The sequence below is a fragment of the Rhinoraja longicauda genome, chromosome 13 (assembly GCF_053455715.1).
Source record: "Rhinoraja longicauda isolate Sanriku21f chromosome 13, sRhiLon1.1, whole genome shotgun sequence".
In the NCBI taxonomy this organism is placed as follows: domain Eukaryota; kingdom Metazoa; phylum Chordata; class Chondrichthyes; order Rajiformes; family Arhynchobatidae; genus Rhinoraja; species Rhinoraja longicauda.
The window spans coordinates 18367837-18382703 of NC_135965.1; the positions used below are offsets into that span (position 1 = coordinate 18367837).

At 42.0% G+C, this 14867-nt stretch overlaps 1 protein-coding gene across 1 annotated transcript in view; it reads right to left on the bottom strand.

Annotated features, from left to right (window-relative positions):
• Window positions 1–10951: 10951 nt before the first annotated feature.
• Window positions 10952–14867, bottom strand: part of pfn2a (profilin 2a) — a 30576-nt gene continuing 26660 nt past the window's right edge. Inside the window, exon 3 of the mRNA XM_078410456.1 lies at window positions 10952–13056. Coding sequence (XP_078266582.1) covers window positions 12959–13056 — 98 coding nt within the window. The 3' untranslated portion in view covers window positions 10952–12958. The remainder of the gene's footprint in view (window positions 13057–14867) is intronic.

Sequence of the window (14867 nt, forward strand, 5' to 3'; positions counted from 1 at the left end):
CTTTGACAATTAATAATAATAATAATAATAATACATTTATTTTATATAGCGCTTTTCAAGATACTCAGACGCTTTACAAAGCAAACAAGACATAAAAACAAACAAACAAACAAAAGATTTGACCACAGATTCTCAATTGGATTCAAGTCAGACCAGTTACCAGGTCAGTACAAGATGTAACCTCTTCTGGAAAGGTTGGGTCACCATCTGTGTGACACAGTGCAAGGTTTTGCTAGAGTAACACAGATCCATTTGGAAAAGTCTTCACCATTTCCAGCACCACTCTTTTCTGCAAATACATTGATATATTGTGACAATCGTTTCATTCTGTCAACTGGGTGCAACAGATCAACACTGTAGAAACCTTTCTAGAACATCTTTTCAGGATGTTTGATAGACTGGTTGGTGAGGTGTTTTTTGACTGGCTCTCTAATTGTTCTCCCAACATGTGCAGGAAGGCCCAGCAGATGCTTGTTCATACTGAAGATAGACAAAATGTTGTAGTAACTTAGCAGGTCACGCACCATCTTGAGAAAAAAAAAGGTGATCATTATTTTTCTCCAGAGATGCTGATCTCCCAACAAGCTGGCCATGTTGCTCAACAATCCTGAATGCAGAAGCTTGGCTCACCCCTACCACCTTTTCCTATTTCTAGTAGCTTCCTCCTTTCCCTCTTCTGATTTATTGCTGTGCACCAATTTATTTTACATTACCCTGGGATGAAGCAATATTGCCATCCAGTTGTAAGCACATTTCAAATCACTAGAAGTGAATATCCAGAGAATTAAAAATAATCGGAACTTGAGATTTAAGGTTTCAGTCAAATGAATAAATAGTAGTAGCCATAAACTCGAGATAAAAAGCTAAATCAGCCCGATTCAATTATTTTGCACAAGAATGTAATCTGTCCACCACTCCGTTCCAAATTAAGCCATGTAGTTCCATTCTTCACTTTTTCCCCCCATCAGATTCCACAATCTGCAGCCTTTTGCTCTCTAGTGATCATCTCCCAGTCTTTTACAATCTCCAACCTTACCTGCCACACCTGACATGCCAATTTACCCCTTTCCATCTGGATCCTGCTATACCTCTTTTCCCCCTCCCCCACCTCTTCTTACTACTTTCCCACATGGCTTCCCAGTCTAGATGAAGGGTCTCAACCCAAATGGTTGACTATCCATTTCCCTCCATAGATATTGCCTTACCTACTCACTTTGTCCAGCTGCTCTCCGTTACTTTTGTTGAGGATGTGTTAGGTTTTACAATTATTTTACAATTGCATTGTCAAAATTAAATTGGTTGCTTTCACTGAAATGGTCAAAACATTGGTCATTATAAACACTCATTCTAATCAATACCTAGAAATATTGCGATTAATTCAACACATAGTACAAGCTATTTAAAAATCAGATTGGTATGTTGAATTTAACTTCCAAAATTTAAGTCAATTTCTGTTTAAAGTTTAATGCCAGTTTACATATTTTGTACAGCTGCTATCAAAATAATTTCTTCCAACATAACTTGAATAACAGGGCTCATTTCAATTGAAGCAGAATCCAATGCCTGGCCTTCTTCACAGTGGCTGCTATTGTTCCCAGATATCTTGCTGCATTTAAACGCAGTGATCATAATTTGCTTCATTATAACCAAAATTGGTTGATTTTATACTTGGATATTGCATCCTATTTAGGAAAACCTCGACACTACAAATGGTCTGTGGTTAAATACTTTGCACAATAGCTTTGCTCCCAATACCATTAGCAGCTGAGACTATTTCATACCAAAATGAATGAACTTCATGAGGAATAAAACCGTTTCCACTAAAACCTACACCTTGCAAGATTGCCTCAGCTAAAGCTACTAAGAATTACAGATTGTAATGCAAGAATTACATGTTTGAAGCATGATCCTTCCCTCACTTCTTACACACTAGCACAGCTGGTAGAGCTGCTACCTCTCAGCACCAGACACCTAGGTTCGATCCTGACCTCAGCTGCTGTCTGTGGGGAGTTTGCACATTCTCCCTGTGAATACGCTTCCTCTGGGTATTCCGGTTTCCTCTCACATCCCAATGATGTGCAGGTTGGTAGCTTAATTGGCTGCTGTAAATTGCCCATGTTGGGAGTGGATGCAAAAGTGGGATGACAGAAAAATAGAAACAGATGATTGAAGCTCAACATGGACTCGGTGGGCAAAAGGGCCTGTGTCTGTGCTGTATTATTAAACCAAACTAAATAAACTTCCCAGTTCTGACCCAAGCTAAACATTTGGATAATGCCTGGGTGTTTATAACCGTCCTGCAAGAACTTAAGAAAAAGTTTGGGATGTGGACGAGATGCCAAAAGGGATGGATGTTTATCTTCAGTTTTGGATATTCTCCTCACCACTGTATACCATAAAGATCCAAATCAATATGATCACACATTATTGCATCATAGTGCAATAGGACCACATATGCACCAATATAACATCGACTTCATCAACTTCACGACTCATTGACTTCAACTTCACGACTCACAAGTAATTTCCATCCTACAATTCTCCGAATCCCACTTCCTCCAAAACCAAGGCGTAGCTACAGGCACTCGCATGGGCCCCAGCTATGCCAGCCTCTTTGTAGGGTACATCGAACAATCACTTCCAGGCGTACACTGGCCCTATCCCCAAACTCTGTCTCCGCTATATCGATGACTGATTGGTGCTGCCTACTGCACCAATGCAGAACTCTATCCCTACTCCCAATTCCCCTGTCTACGCCACATCTGCACCCAGGACGAGGTTTTCCATACTAGATCAGAGATGTCCTCATGCTTTAGGAAATGGGGGGTTCCCCTCTTCCATTATAGATGAAGCTCTCACGAGGGTCTTATCCATTTCCCGCAGCTCCGCTCTTGCTCCTCCCCCCATTCGCAACAAGGGCAGAGTCACCTTTGTCCTCACCTTCCACCCCATCATCAGATACATATAATCCTCCAATACTTTTGGCACCTCCAACGGGACCACACTACTGGCCACATCTTCCCATCTCCACCCCTTCTGCTTTCCGCAGAGACTGTTACAATACAATACAATACAATATATCTTTATTGTCATTGTACCCAGGGGTACAACGAGATTGGGAATGCGCCTCCCATACGATGCAATAATTTAAGTAATTTAGACAGCAGCAACCCAACGAAACGAAACAGTTGTAACAGTTTTGGACAGGTAAAGTTCCCTCCACAACTCCCTGGTCAACTCATCCCCAGACTACTTTCCCCTGCAACCGCAGGAGATGCAACACCTGTCCCTTTACCTCCCCTCTCGACTTCATCCCAGGACCGTGACAGTCATTTCAGGTGAGGCAGAGGTTCAATAGACAATAGACAATAGGTGCAGGAGTAGGCCATTCAGCCCTTCGAGCCAGCACCGCCATTCAATGCGATCATGGCTGATCACTCTCAATCAGTACCCCGTTCCTGCCTTCTCCCCATACCCCCTCACTCCGCTATCCTTAAGAGCTCTATCCAGCTGTCTCTTGAAAGCATCCAACGAACTGGCCTCCACTGCCTTCTGAGGCAGAGAATTCCACACCTTCACCACTCTCTGACTGAAAAAGTTCTTCCTCATCTCCGTTCTAAATGGCCTACCCCTTATTCTTAAACTGTGGCCCCTTGTTCTGGACTCCCCCAACATTGGGAACATGTTTCCTGCCTCTAATGTGTCCAATCCCCTAATTATCTTATATGTTTCAATAAGATCCCCCCTCATCCTTCTAAATTCCAGTGTATACAAGCCCAATCGCTCCAGCCTTTCAACATACGACAGTCCCGCCATTCCGGGAATTAACCTAGTGAACCTACGCTGCACGCCCTCCATAGCAAGAATATCCTTCCTCAAATTTGGAGACCAAAACTGCACACAGTACTCCAGGTGCAGTCTCACCAGGGCCCGGTACAACTGTAGAATGACCTCTCTGCTCCTATACTCAACTCCTCTTGTTACGAAGGCCAACATTCCATTGGCTTTCTTCACTGCCTGCTGTACCTGCATGCTTCCTTTCAGTGACTGACGCACTAGGACACCCAGATCTCGTTGAACATCCCCTCTTCCTAACTTGACACCATTCAGATAATAATCTGCCTTTCTATTCTTACTTCCAAAGTGAATAACCTCACACTTATCTACATTAAACTGCATCTGCCAAGTATCCGCCCACTCACACAACCTGTCCAAGTCACCCTGCAGCCTTATTGCATCTTCCTCACAATTCACACTACCCCCCAGCTTAGTATCATCTGCAAATTTGCTAATGGTACTTTTAATCCCTTCATCTAAGTCATTAATGTACATCGTAAATAGCTGGGGTCCCAGCACCGAACCTTGCGGTACCCCACTGGTCACTGCCTGCCATTCCGAAAGGGACCCATTTATCCCCACTCTTTGCTTTCTGTCAACCAATTTTCTATCCATGTCAGTACCCTACCCCCAATACCATGTGCCCTAATTTTGCCCACTAATCTCCTATGTGGGACCTTGTCGAAGGCTTTCTGAAAGTCGAGGTACACCACATCCACTGACTCTCCCCTGTCAATTTTCCTAGTTACATCCTCAAAAAATTCCAGTAGATTTGTCAAGCATGATTTCCCCTTCGTAAATCCATGCTGACTCGGAATGATCCTGTTACTGCTATCCAAATGCTCAGCAATTTCGTCTTTTATAATTGACTCCAGCATCTTCCCCACCACTGATGTCAGACTAACTGGTCTATAATTACCGTTTCTCTCTCCCTCCTTTCTTAAAAAGTGGGATAACATTTGCTATTGTCCAATCCACAGGAACTGATCCTGAATATATAGAACATTGAAAAATGATCTCCAATGCTTCCACTATTTCTAGAGCCACCTCCTTAAGTACCCTGGGATGCAGACCATCAGGCCCTGGGGATTTATCAGCCTTCAGTCCCATCAGTCTACCCAAAACCATTTCCTGCCTAATGTGGATTTCCTTCAGTTCCTCCATCACCCTAGGTTCTCCGGCCCCTAGAACATTTGGGAGATTGTGTGTATCTTCCTCAGTGAAGACAGATTGAAACGGTTTAACTCGTCTGCCATTTCTTTGTTCCCCATAATAAATTCCCCAGCTTCTGTCTTCAAGGGACCCACATTTGCCTTGACTATTTTTTTCCTCTTCACGTACCTAAAAAAACTTTTGCTATCCTCCTTTATATTATTGGCTAGTTTACCCTCGTACCTCATCTTTTCTCCCCGTATTGCCTTTTTAGTTAACTTTTGTTGCTCTTTAAAAGAGTCCCAATCCTCTGTCTTCCCACTCTTCTTTGCTATGTTATACTTCCTCTCCTTAATTTTTATGCTGTCCCTGACTTCCCTTGTCAGCCACATGTGTCTCTTACTCCCCTTAGAGTCTTTCCACCTCTTTGGAATAAATTGATCCTGCAACCTCTGCATTATTCCCAGGAATACCTGCCATTGCTGTTCTACCGTCTTCCCTGCTAAGGCCTCCTTCCAGTCAATTTTGGCCAGCTCCTGCCTCATGCCTCTGTAATCCCCTTTGCTATACTGTAATACTGACACTTCCGATTTTCCCTGCTGCCTTTCCATTTGCAGAGTAAAACTTATCATGTTGTGATCACTGCCTCCTAATGGCTTTTACCTCTAGTCCCCTTATCAGATCAGGATCATTACACAACACTAAATCCAGAATTGCCTTCTCCCTGGTAGGCTCCAGTACAAGCTGTTCTAAGAATCCATCTCGAAGGCACTCTACAAACTCTTTCCTGGGGTCCATTTCCAACCTGATTTTCCCAGTCTACCTGCATGTTGAAATCTCCCATAACCACCGTAGCATTACATTTTTGACACGCCAATTTTATCTCCTGATTCAACTTGCACCTCCTCCAACCTCATCTACTATTCCAGGTGTCAACTTCTGTATATCGGCGAGACCAAGCGCAGGCTCGCCGATCGTTTCGCTGAACACCTCCGCTCGGTCCGCCTTAACTTACCTAATCTCCCGGTTGCTCAGCACTTTAACTCCCCGTCACATTCCCAATCTGACCTTTCTGTCCTGGCATTGTCAAGAGTGAGGCCCAGCGCAAATTGGAGGAACAGCACCTCATATTTAGCTTGGGTAGCTTACACCTCAGCAGTATGAACATTGAGTTCTCCAACTTCAAATAGTCCTTGCTTTCCCTCTCTCCATCCCCTCCCCAGTTCTCCCACCAGTCTTACCGTCTGACTATATTCTCTCTGCGCCAACCACTACCGACATCAGTCTGAAGGGTCTCGTTCTGAAATGCCACCCATTCCTTTTCTCCAGATGCTGCCTGTCCCACTGAGTTACTCCAGCATTTTGTGTCTACCTCCTATATATATGTATATAATCTATTATATTGTATTGTATAAATCTATTATATTGCATATAATCTATTGTACATTATCTATATATTGTGGCGCGTTGAAAAAGCCCGAAATAAAGGCGAGGAGCCGGGTATTTCGGGAGCGATGTTCGACTGCCTCCCCTGGACCAGTCCATTCCCGTGCCAAGGGGTTGGTAGTGGTATGGCCCGACCCTTGGGAGGCGCCACAATATAGTTATATTAAATAATATATAGGTGAATATTGTTAAATAGTTAATGTAAAGTATATGTATGTAGTTATATTAAATAATATAAATTAGCTGAGATGTCCCGCTGAGTTACTCCAGCATTTTGCGTCTACCTGCACCACTATAAGCTTTGATGAATTATTCCAGCTTTGGCTCGGTTCTGTCAATTGCAATTTATGAAATGAGCTAATGACATTTTGTTAAAAATTAAGAATTAAGTTTCGCCTTATTCCTATAAAGACATATTGCAGGACAAAGCAGTAGTTACAATATCTTTAAAATGAATGCCTAAAATGCTATGTAACTGGAATAATTTAATTCATGCTTAAAGGTTCAATTTTACAGCACAGAAATGGGCCTTTCAGCCCAACTCGTCCATGCGGCCTTGCATTTGGACTACATGCCTTAATTGGTCTTTACCCCATGCCTATTCAAATGTATTTTAATCTTAATTCCACCCACTTCTAGTCATTTCAGGTGAGCAGCTCATTCCATATTCCACCCCCCCCCCCCCCCCGTGAGAAAAAAATATGCTTATCAGGTTTCCTTTAAATCTTTCCTCTTTCATCATAAACTATGCCCTCTCATTTTAATCCCCCTACCCAGGAATAGAGGCCACAAAGCAACCTCCTGCAGGCAACCAGGAATTCCCAGATTTTCTAGAGTGCCAAATATACATGTCCGGGAGCATTAAGTGTTTAACCACTTCCCCTCAACATCCAATGGCATTACTAAACCAATGTCCTCCCTCACTACAGGTGGTGGGGGAGGAGGGGGTGACTATTTATTAAAACATACCTTTACCACCATCCATCAATTACCCCAAATGTTCTATTCTAATCGGCAGTGACTACCACATGTACCATGTACAAAATATACCAGTTACTTAAAATACATGCAGCATCTCCCAAACCTATCGGCAAACTTACTAGCCAATCATTATCTCAGGGATCCCAGCACTGATCCCTGCAGAACATCACTGGCTACAGAGCTCCAGCCAGAATTACACCCTTCCACAACTATCTGTCTCTGGGTAAGCCAGTTCTGAATCCAAACGAACAAGTCTTAATCTTCTAGATCAGACCATCATGGGGGACCTTGTCATAAGCCTTATTAAAGTCCATGTAGACAACACCCACCGTCCTATCCTTAAAAAACTTTAGTGTAACATAACCTGCTGCATACAAAGCCAAGTGGACCAACACTAATTAACTCATTCTCTTCCAGATGCATCTAAATCCTAAACCTAAGGATCCTCTCCAATAGTGCCAACCAGCACCCCCCACACACTTGCACTATCCTGCACACTAGGGACAATTTACAATTTATACAAGCTAATTAACCTACAAACCTGTATTTCTTTGAAGTGTGGACGGAAACTGGAGATCCCCGAGAAAACCCATGCAAGTCACGGTGAGAACATACAAACTCCATACAGACAAGCACCCACCCTTAGTTTCCTGGATTATCCCTAGTAACATTAAGCTATTGGAAACAGGAAGGTGTGGTAATTGGAGAATCATCTCTGTTGATTAATCATACCCAACACAAAAATATGTTGCGATTGTTGGAAGGACAACCAACTTAGTCCTAGGACATTGTGACATGGGGTCTTCAGTACCCATTTCCCCAGGTAACTCCTGCTAATTCAATAACTTTCTATTGGTGGTCAGAGGTGATCTAATCCACATTATTCAATTCCATTTGTGATCAGTGCCATGTAATTACACAGCAATGTCTACAGTGCATTCAGAAAGTATTCAGACCTTCACTTTTGCCACATTTTGTTACATTACAGCCTCATTTTAAAATAGATTAAATTGATTTTTTTTTATCATCACAATATCCCAGAATGAAGAATCAAAAACAGACGTTTAGAATTTCTTTGCAAAGTAATTAAAAAGAGATAACTGAAATATCACATTTACATAAGTATTCAGAACTTTTGCTATGACACTCAAACTTGAGCTTGGGTTCATCCTTTTTAGATTTAGATATACAGCACAGAAACAGCCCCTTCGGCCCACCGGGTCCGCGCCGCCCAGCGATCCCCGCACACTAACACTATCCTACACCCACTGGGGACAATTTTTACATTTGCCCAGCCTATTAACCTACAAACCTATACGTCTTTAGAGTGTGGGAGGAGACCGAAGATCTCGGAGAAAATCCACGCAGGTCACGGGGAGAACGTACAAACTCCGTACGGATGGCGCCCGTAGTCAGGATCGAACCCGAGTCTCCAGCGCTGCATTCGCTGTAAGGCAACAACTCTACCGCTGCACCACCGTGCTGCCCTGTTTCCATTGATTATCCTCGAGATGTTTCTACAACTTGGAAAGGCAAACATCTGTCTATATAAAGTCCCACAGTTGACAGTGCATGTCAGAGCAAAAACCAAGCCATGAAGACGAAGGAATTGGCCGTAGACCTCCGAGACAGGACTGTGTCGAGACACAGATCTGGGGAAGGGTAAAAACAATTTCTGCAGCATTGCAGGTCCTGAAGAGCACAGTGGCCTCCGTCATTCTTAAATGGAAGAACTTTGGAACGACCAGGACTCTTCATAGAGCTGGCCGCCCGGCCAAACTGAGCAATCGGGGTAGAAGGGCCTTGGTCAGGGAGGTGACCAAGAACCCGATGGTCACTCTGACAGAGCTCCAGAGTTACTCTGTGAAGATGGGAGAACCTTCCAGAAGGACAACTATATCTGCAGCACTCCACCAATCAGGCCTTTATTGGTAGAGTGGCCAGACGGAAGCCACTCCTCAGTAAAAGGCACATGACAGCCAGCTTGGAGTTTGCCAAAAGGCACCTAAAGGACTCTCAGACCATGAGAAACAAGATTCTCTGGTCTGATGAAACCAAGATTCAACTCTTTGGCCTGAATGTCAGGCACTGCTCATCACCTGGCCAATACCATACCTACGGTGAGGCATCATGATGGTAGCATCATGCTGTGGGGATGTTTTTCAACTGCAGGAACTGGGAGACTAGCCAGGATCGAGGGAAAGGTGAACGGAACAAAGTACAGAGAGATCGTTGATGAAAACCTGCTCCAGAGCGTTCTAGACCTCAGACTGGGGCGGAGGTTCACCTTCCAACAGGACAATGACCCGAAGCACACAGCCAAAACAACACAGGACTGGCTTAGTGACAAGTCTGTGAATGTCCTTGAGTGGCCCAGCCAGAGCCCGAACTTGAACCCGATCGAACATCTATGGGGGGGGCCTGAAAATAGCTGTGCATCGACATTCCCCATCCAACCTGACAGAGCTTGAGAGGATCTGCATAGAACAATGGGAGAAATTACCCAAATATAGGTGTACCAAGCTTGTAGTGTCATACCCAACAAGACTTGAGGCAGTAATCGCAGCCAAAAGTGCCTCAACAAAGTACTCAGTAAAGGGTCTGAATACTTATGTAAGTGTGATATTTCAGTTATTTCTTTTTAATTACTTTGCAAAAATTTCTAAACACCTATTTTCGCTTTTTTATTATGGAGTATTGCATGTAGATTGATGATAAAAGAATTTAATCCATTTTAAAATAAGGCTGTAACGTAACAAAATGTAGAAAAAGTGATGGGGTCTGAATACTTTCTGAATGCACTGTACATTCATGCCACTCAAGTGCTTGTCAGTAAGCATCAATACACTGACCCACTATTTTGCCATTTTGATCACTGCACCCTTCCACCAACATCCTTTAGAGAAAAGTGAGTGGGGAGAGGGAGAGGGAGAAGGAAGTTACCCATGTGGTCAACTTATTAGGGCCATTCAAACACTATCACGTTTTATATTATGTGATAAGTAACTGACTTCCCAGCTCTCTTGAGGCTTTCCAATGAAGTACTGGGCATATTATGGAAAACATTGGATGTACCCAGATAAGCATGCTCAACTCTATCCCAACAGCACACCACCCAGGATAACAATCAGCCTTACTTGGTACTATTAACGACCGAGAAACATTCTCTCACCCTGCTCCATTGTTCTGGGACTGTGGAGCAGATCATCTATAAATACACCAACAAAATCAGCCCCCCAGCATAACCGCCATCACTGAGATGGAATAGAAAGGCGTAAGGGAACTTCATGTCTAAATTTGAGCTCCTTGCCCAACTGCAATGGGAGCATCTTCACCAGGACTTAAACAGTTTAAGTGATGACTTAGTTTTCTCAATGGAAATGATAAAATCAGCAATAAATACACAAACATGTAGTTCACACTTTCAGTTAATAGCAACAAGGGCATACAGAGTTTGACATGACTAAGTATATTTTCATATCCCACGAGGAAAAAATGACATACTCCAGTCCATACAAAAAACAAACAGCCGACATCTGGTTGGAATAAATTTATTCATCTGTCTGTAAACAAGGTGGTTTAACATTTATGGCATTCTGTAAATGCATTTTAAAATCAGATGAGTTAGACTGTATCCCAGATGTAACAAAAGTGCAGGGAAAGAAAATGGACAAGTCAGCAACAAGAATTTTTAAAATCTGTACATATTTCACAAGGCCTGAACATTGAGTATATGCTAGAGTAACGCCCCTAAGGAAGTGCCGTTCAAATGATAGCCTTGCAGCGGCAGTGAAAATCCATCTCACAACAGCAAATCTCTATGCAGTATGTATGGCACAGGATACACAAACATTTGCAAAATAATTTCACAAGACAGCCAAGTGTGATTATTCCAACCAATACCATCTCCCATTTTATTCATATGTGAATACAGAACTTTTGTAGTTTTGTTTGAACTGAACATAAGTTAGTACTGTGCTCAAAACAGACATTTCCACAGATTTCAAAACAAGGGAGCACAAGTCAATTCTTCCAGAGTTTCCTTCTGCAGCATGAGCTTACCAAGTCTAAGGCATCAATTCACTTGATTTGAAAGATTTTCAACAGTTTGATTTCTATATAGGACACTGCCACCCTTCATCAGATATTAACAAAAGCATTTGACCTTCAAATCAACATTCATGGACATGCTATAATATCTTTATCTAAATTGCCAATAGAGTATTGAGGGGTGGCAGTGATCCTTCGCATCATTATACAGTAGACAGCCCTTTTACAATCCCCCAAGCTGCAAGTTAATTGGTCCTATGGAGCACTCAAAACTGGACACATCGTGATGGTTATTTTGGGATACTTATTGTCCAAAGTGGCAACCTTTATTTAAAAAGTTAAACTCGCATTAAAGGAGCTGGCAAAACAACATTTAAGTGCCTGAGCTATTGCAAAGATGGAATGTTCCTGGAGATTAAACTGATCAGTCAGAATTGTGGTATGTCCCTGGAATAAATTTACACATCCCAAGAGCAATTTTGTAATCACATTCCAGGTGGTTAAGATGCAAAAAAAAAAAAAGTAATACTAGTTTATATTAGAGTGCACCTGCAAAGCTTCTGTAAAGTTATCCACAGATGTAAACAGGTTTTGAAACAAAAAAAAAATCCAGGTGCTTCAGCAATGTCAATGAGCAATGAAGTTACAAGGAAAGTATATAACTTAGGTCAGGAATATTATGGCAAACAAAATATGCATGCACTCTCTCTTCCAACATGCTCAAACAAAAAGGAAGGCTCAAAGCTACGCAACTGCTGAATGTGCTGTCTCAGCAACACTTAAATTTAAGATTGTACTACCAGCACCTTTTCATTTATTTTCACCAAGTACTCCAAATGGGCACAGGAAGGGAGATAGAGAATAATCAGAACCTGATTTGGTGACTTTAGATGCCAATAAAGTTTCTAAATGCTAAAACAAAGCAATGCCCAGGCTCAGCAAGTCAGCCCAATTGTTTGCAACAATATCAAAAGTAATAACATGCATATCACCATATAGTTATTGTGCTAATGGCGCCAAAACAAGGGGTTTACTTTCCATTACAGCTATAATGTTATTACAATCAAGTGGTAAGGGGCAAGGAAATCAAATGGATAAATTAAAAACATTCTAACCAACTGGTGTGGTAGCACTGCCAATGCAAGTGTGTGGTGGCATGGGTGAATGAGTTGCTAGGTGGATGGGGAGAGGCTGCTTAGTATCCAGAATTCCTCAGGTATGTAGCCATGGTAAATGCTTTCTTGTTGACTACCCTTCCATGGACAATTTCCTTCCCCATGACTATAACCAATGCTGGAGTACATAAGGAAAAAATGAGAATTTTAAACTTTCCCCACCAATACAGGGATACAAAGGAGACATGGGCTCATACCCCCCAAAACCCTGCATTGCTATTAAACTTTCCGTAACTTCAACATGAAAGAGTAGGTGACTGCTAAAGGAAACTTTAATAGCAATTTTTTTGAAACTACTGAATAGCAATCCTGGACAACTAGAACCCAGTATCTCTCAAGTATTTTGCCATTGTGTATGCCTTCTTATTCAAGATTCCTCCATGGGTCCCTTCTTTTCCCATTACAAAGACCAAAACTGCAAGAAAAAGAAAAAAGAAACATTAGAAAATTGTACAGAAAGAACATTGCACAATTAAATGCATAATGAACTTGTGTCTACAAAAACATTTCCGCAGGGAAAAATAGCTCAACTATGATGTTTTATATGAAATCAGAGTGCAAGCGTAAATCGTGTTACTAAGTTAAAGCTTTATCTGCAAATTATAACCCCAATATAGCTTCTAAAGTCAAACTGTGAAGCATTAACATACTGCAAGGCCCAATTACCTCTGGTCATACCACCCAAATTATTGTTATATTCCACAATGTACAAAACCCGTGTACTTAATTCTTCTGTATAATGAAAGTGATGATTATTAATTAGCATAATAAGTTAGTTCAACAACCAGGATGCACAGGTTCAGAGAAAACCATGTCGGGGAATTAAAATGTGATTTGTATTAAATACACTTAAACATGACTATGTTGAGCACCAAGCCAAATTTGGATCTTAAATTGTGATGGCACACAAGTGTTAACATTCGGATAATAATAGCAATCGGATAACATTGCAAAACCAGGGTGGCAAGCTGTAAAAACAAACCACTTGCCAAGCAGCCATTCTTATCCATCTCATCATGATCTTAGCTTGGAGGAAGAGGGAAGTGGGAAAAACGAATCCACGTCTATTGGCATAAAGCTGCAAAATACATTCCTGATTCTTGTACTCAATGACCTGTCAGGGCATTAAGTACAAGGATCAGGAATGCATGTTGCAGCTTTATAAAACTTCGGTTAGTCCGCATTTGGAGTATTGTGCGCAGTTCTGCTCGCTCCATTAAAGTAAGGATGTGGTGGTATTGTAGAGGGTTCCAAAGAAATTTACCAGGATACAGCCTGGATTAGATGACATTAGATACAAACACACAGGGGAAAGATAAAGGAAGTGCGTGGGGCAAGTGTTTTTCATATGCAGAATGGAGGGTGCCTGGAATGTATTGCCGAGGTGAAGATGGAAGCAGATAAGATAATGTTTAAGAGGTTTATAGATAGGCAGAATGTAAAAACAAGGAAATGCAGATGATAGCTTACAAAGACAAAGTGCTGGAGTAACTCAGCAGGTCTTGCAGCAACCCTGGAGAACATGGATAGGTGATGTTTCAGGTCGGGTGATAGATACATGGATATGCAGTGAATGCAGGGATATGGATCACGTGTAGACAGAGGAGACAAGTTTAACATTGGTAGACATTGTGGGCCAAAGGGCCCATTACTGTGCTGTACTATTCTATGTTCTACAGACCTTAAGTTTGTTCAAGAAAAAGTAGCCAGGATATACCCTAAATGTTATGAAGACCAAAATGCAACTGTCTCAACAAAATCACCATTTACCCAAGGTGTACTGATATATTAAAAGGTAATTGTATTGCTTTGTCCATTGGTCTTCACTGAGAAAGGTAAACTTATGGAAATGTCAAAAAATAAGCAGTTTAAAAAAGAGGCAATTAGGGGAGGGAGATGATCAATAGCATTCCTTCAGTACCCCCTACATTATTTAACCCAAGGGACGAGTTTATTGCAAAAGACGAGATAATTCATCTGTTATGTGACAAATAAACTGTCAATTTCAGAACCAGGCAAGAATTAAAGATTCAATAGGAACCGGGGGGGGGGGGGGGGGGGGGGGGGGGGGAGAGACATTTTCTAGATTATGGTAATATATAGGTGAACTGATGGGCATGAGAGAATAGGATACAGGAGAACAAATGGGAAAATGGATATGATGGGTGTGATCCGAGGGCTGGCCCAGAATCAACAGCATGAATGGACTCCTTCAGTCATACAGAT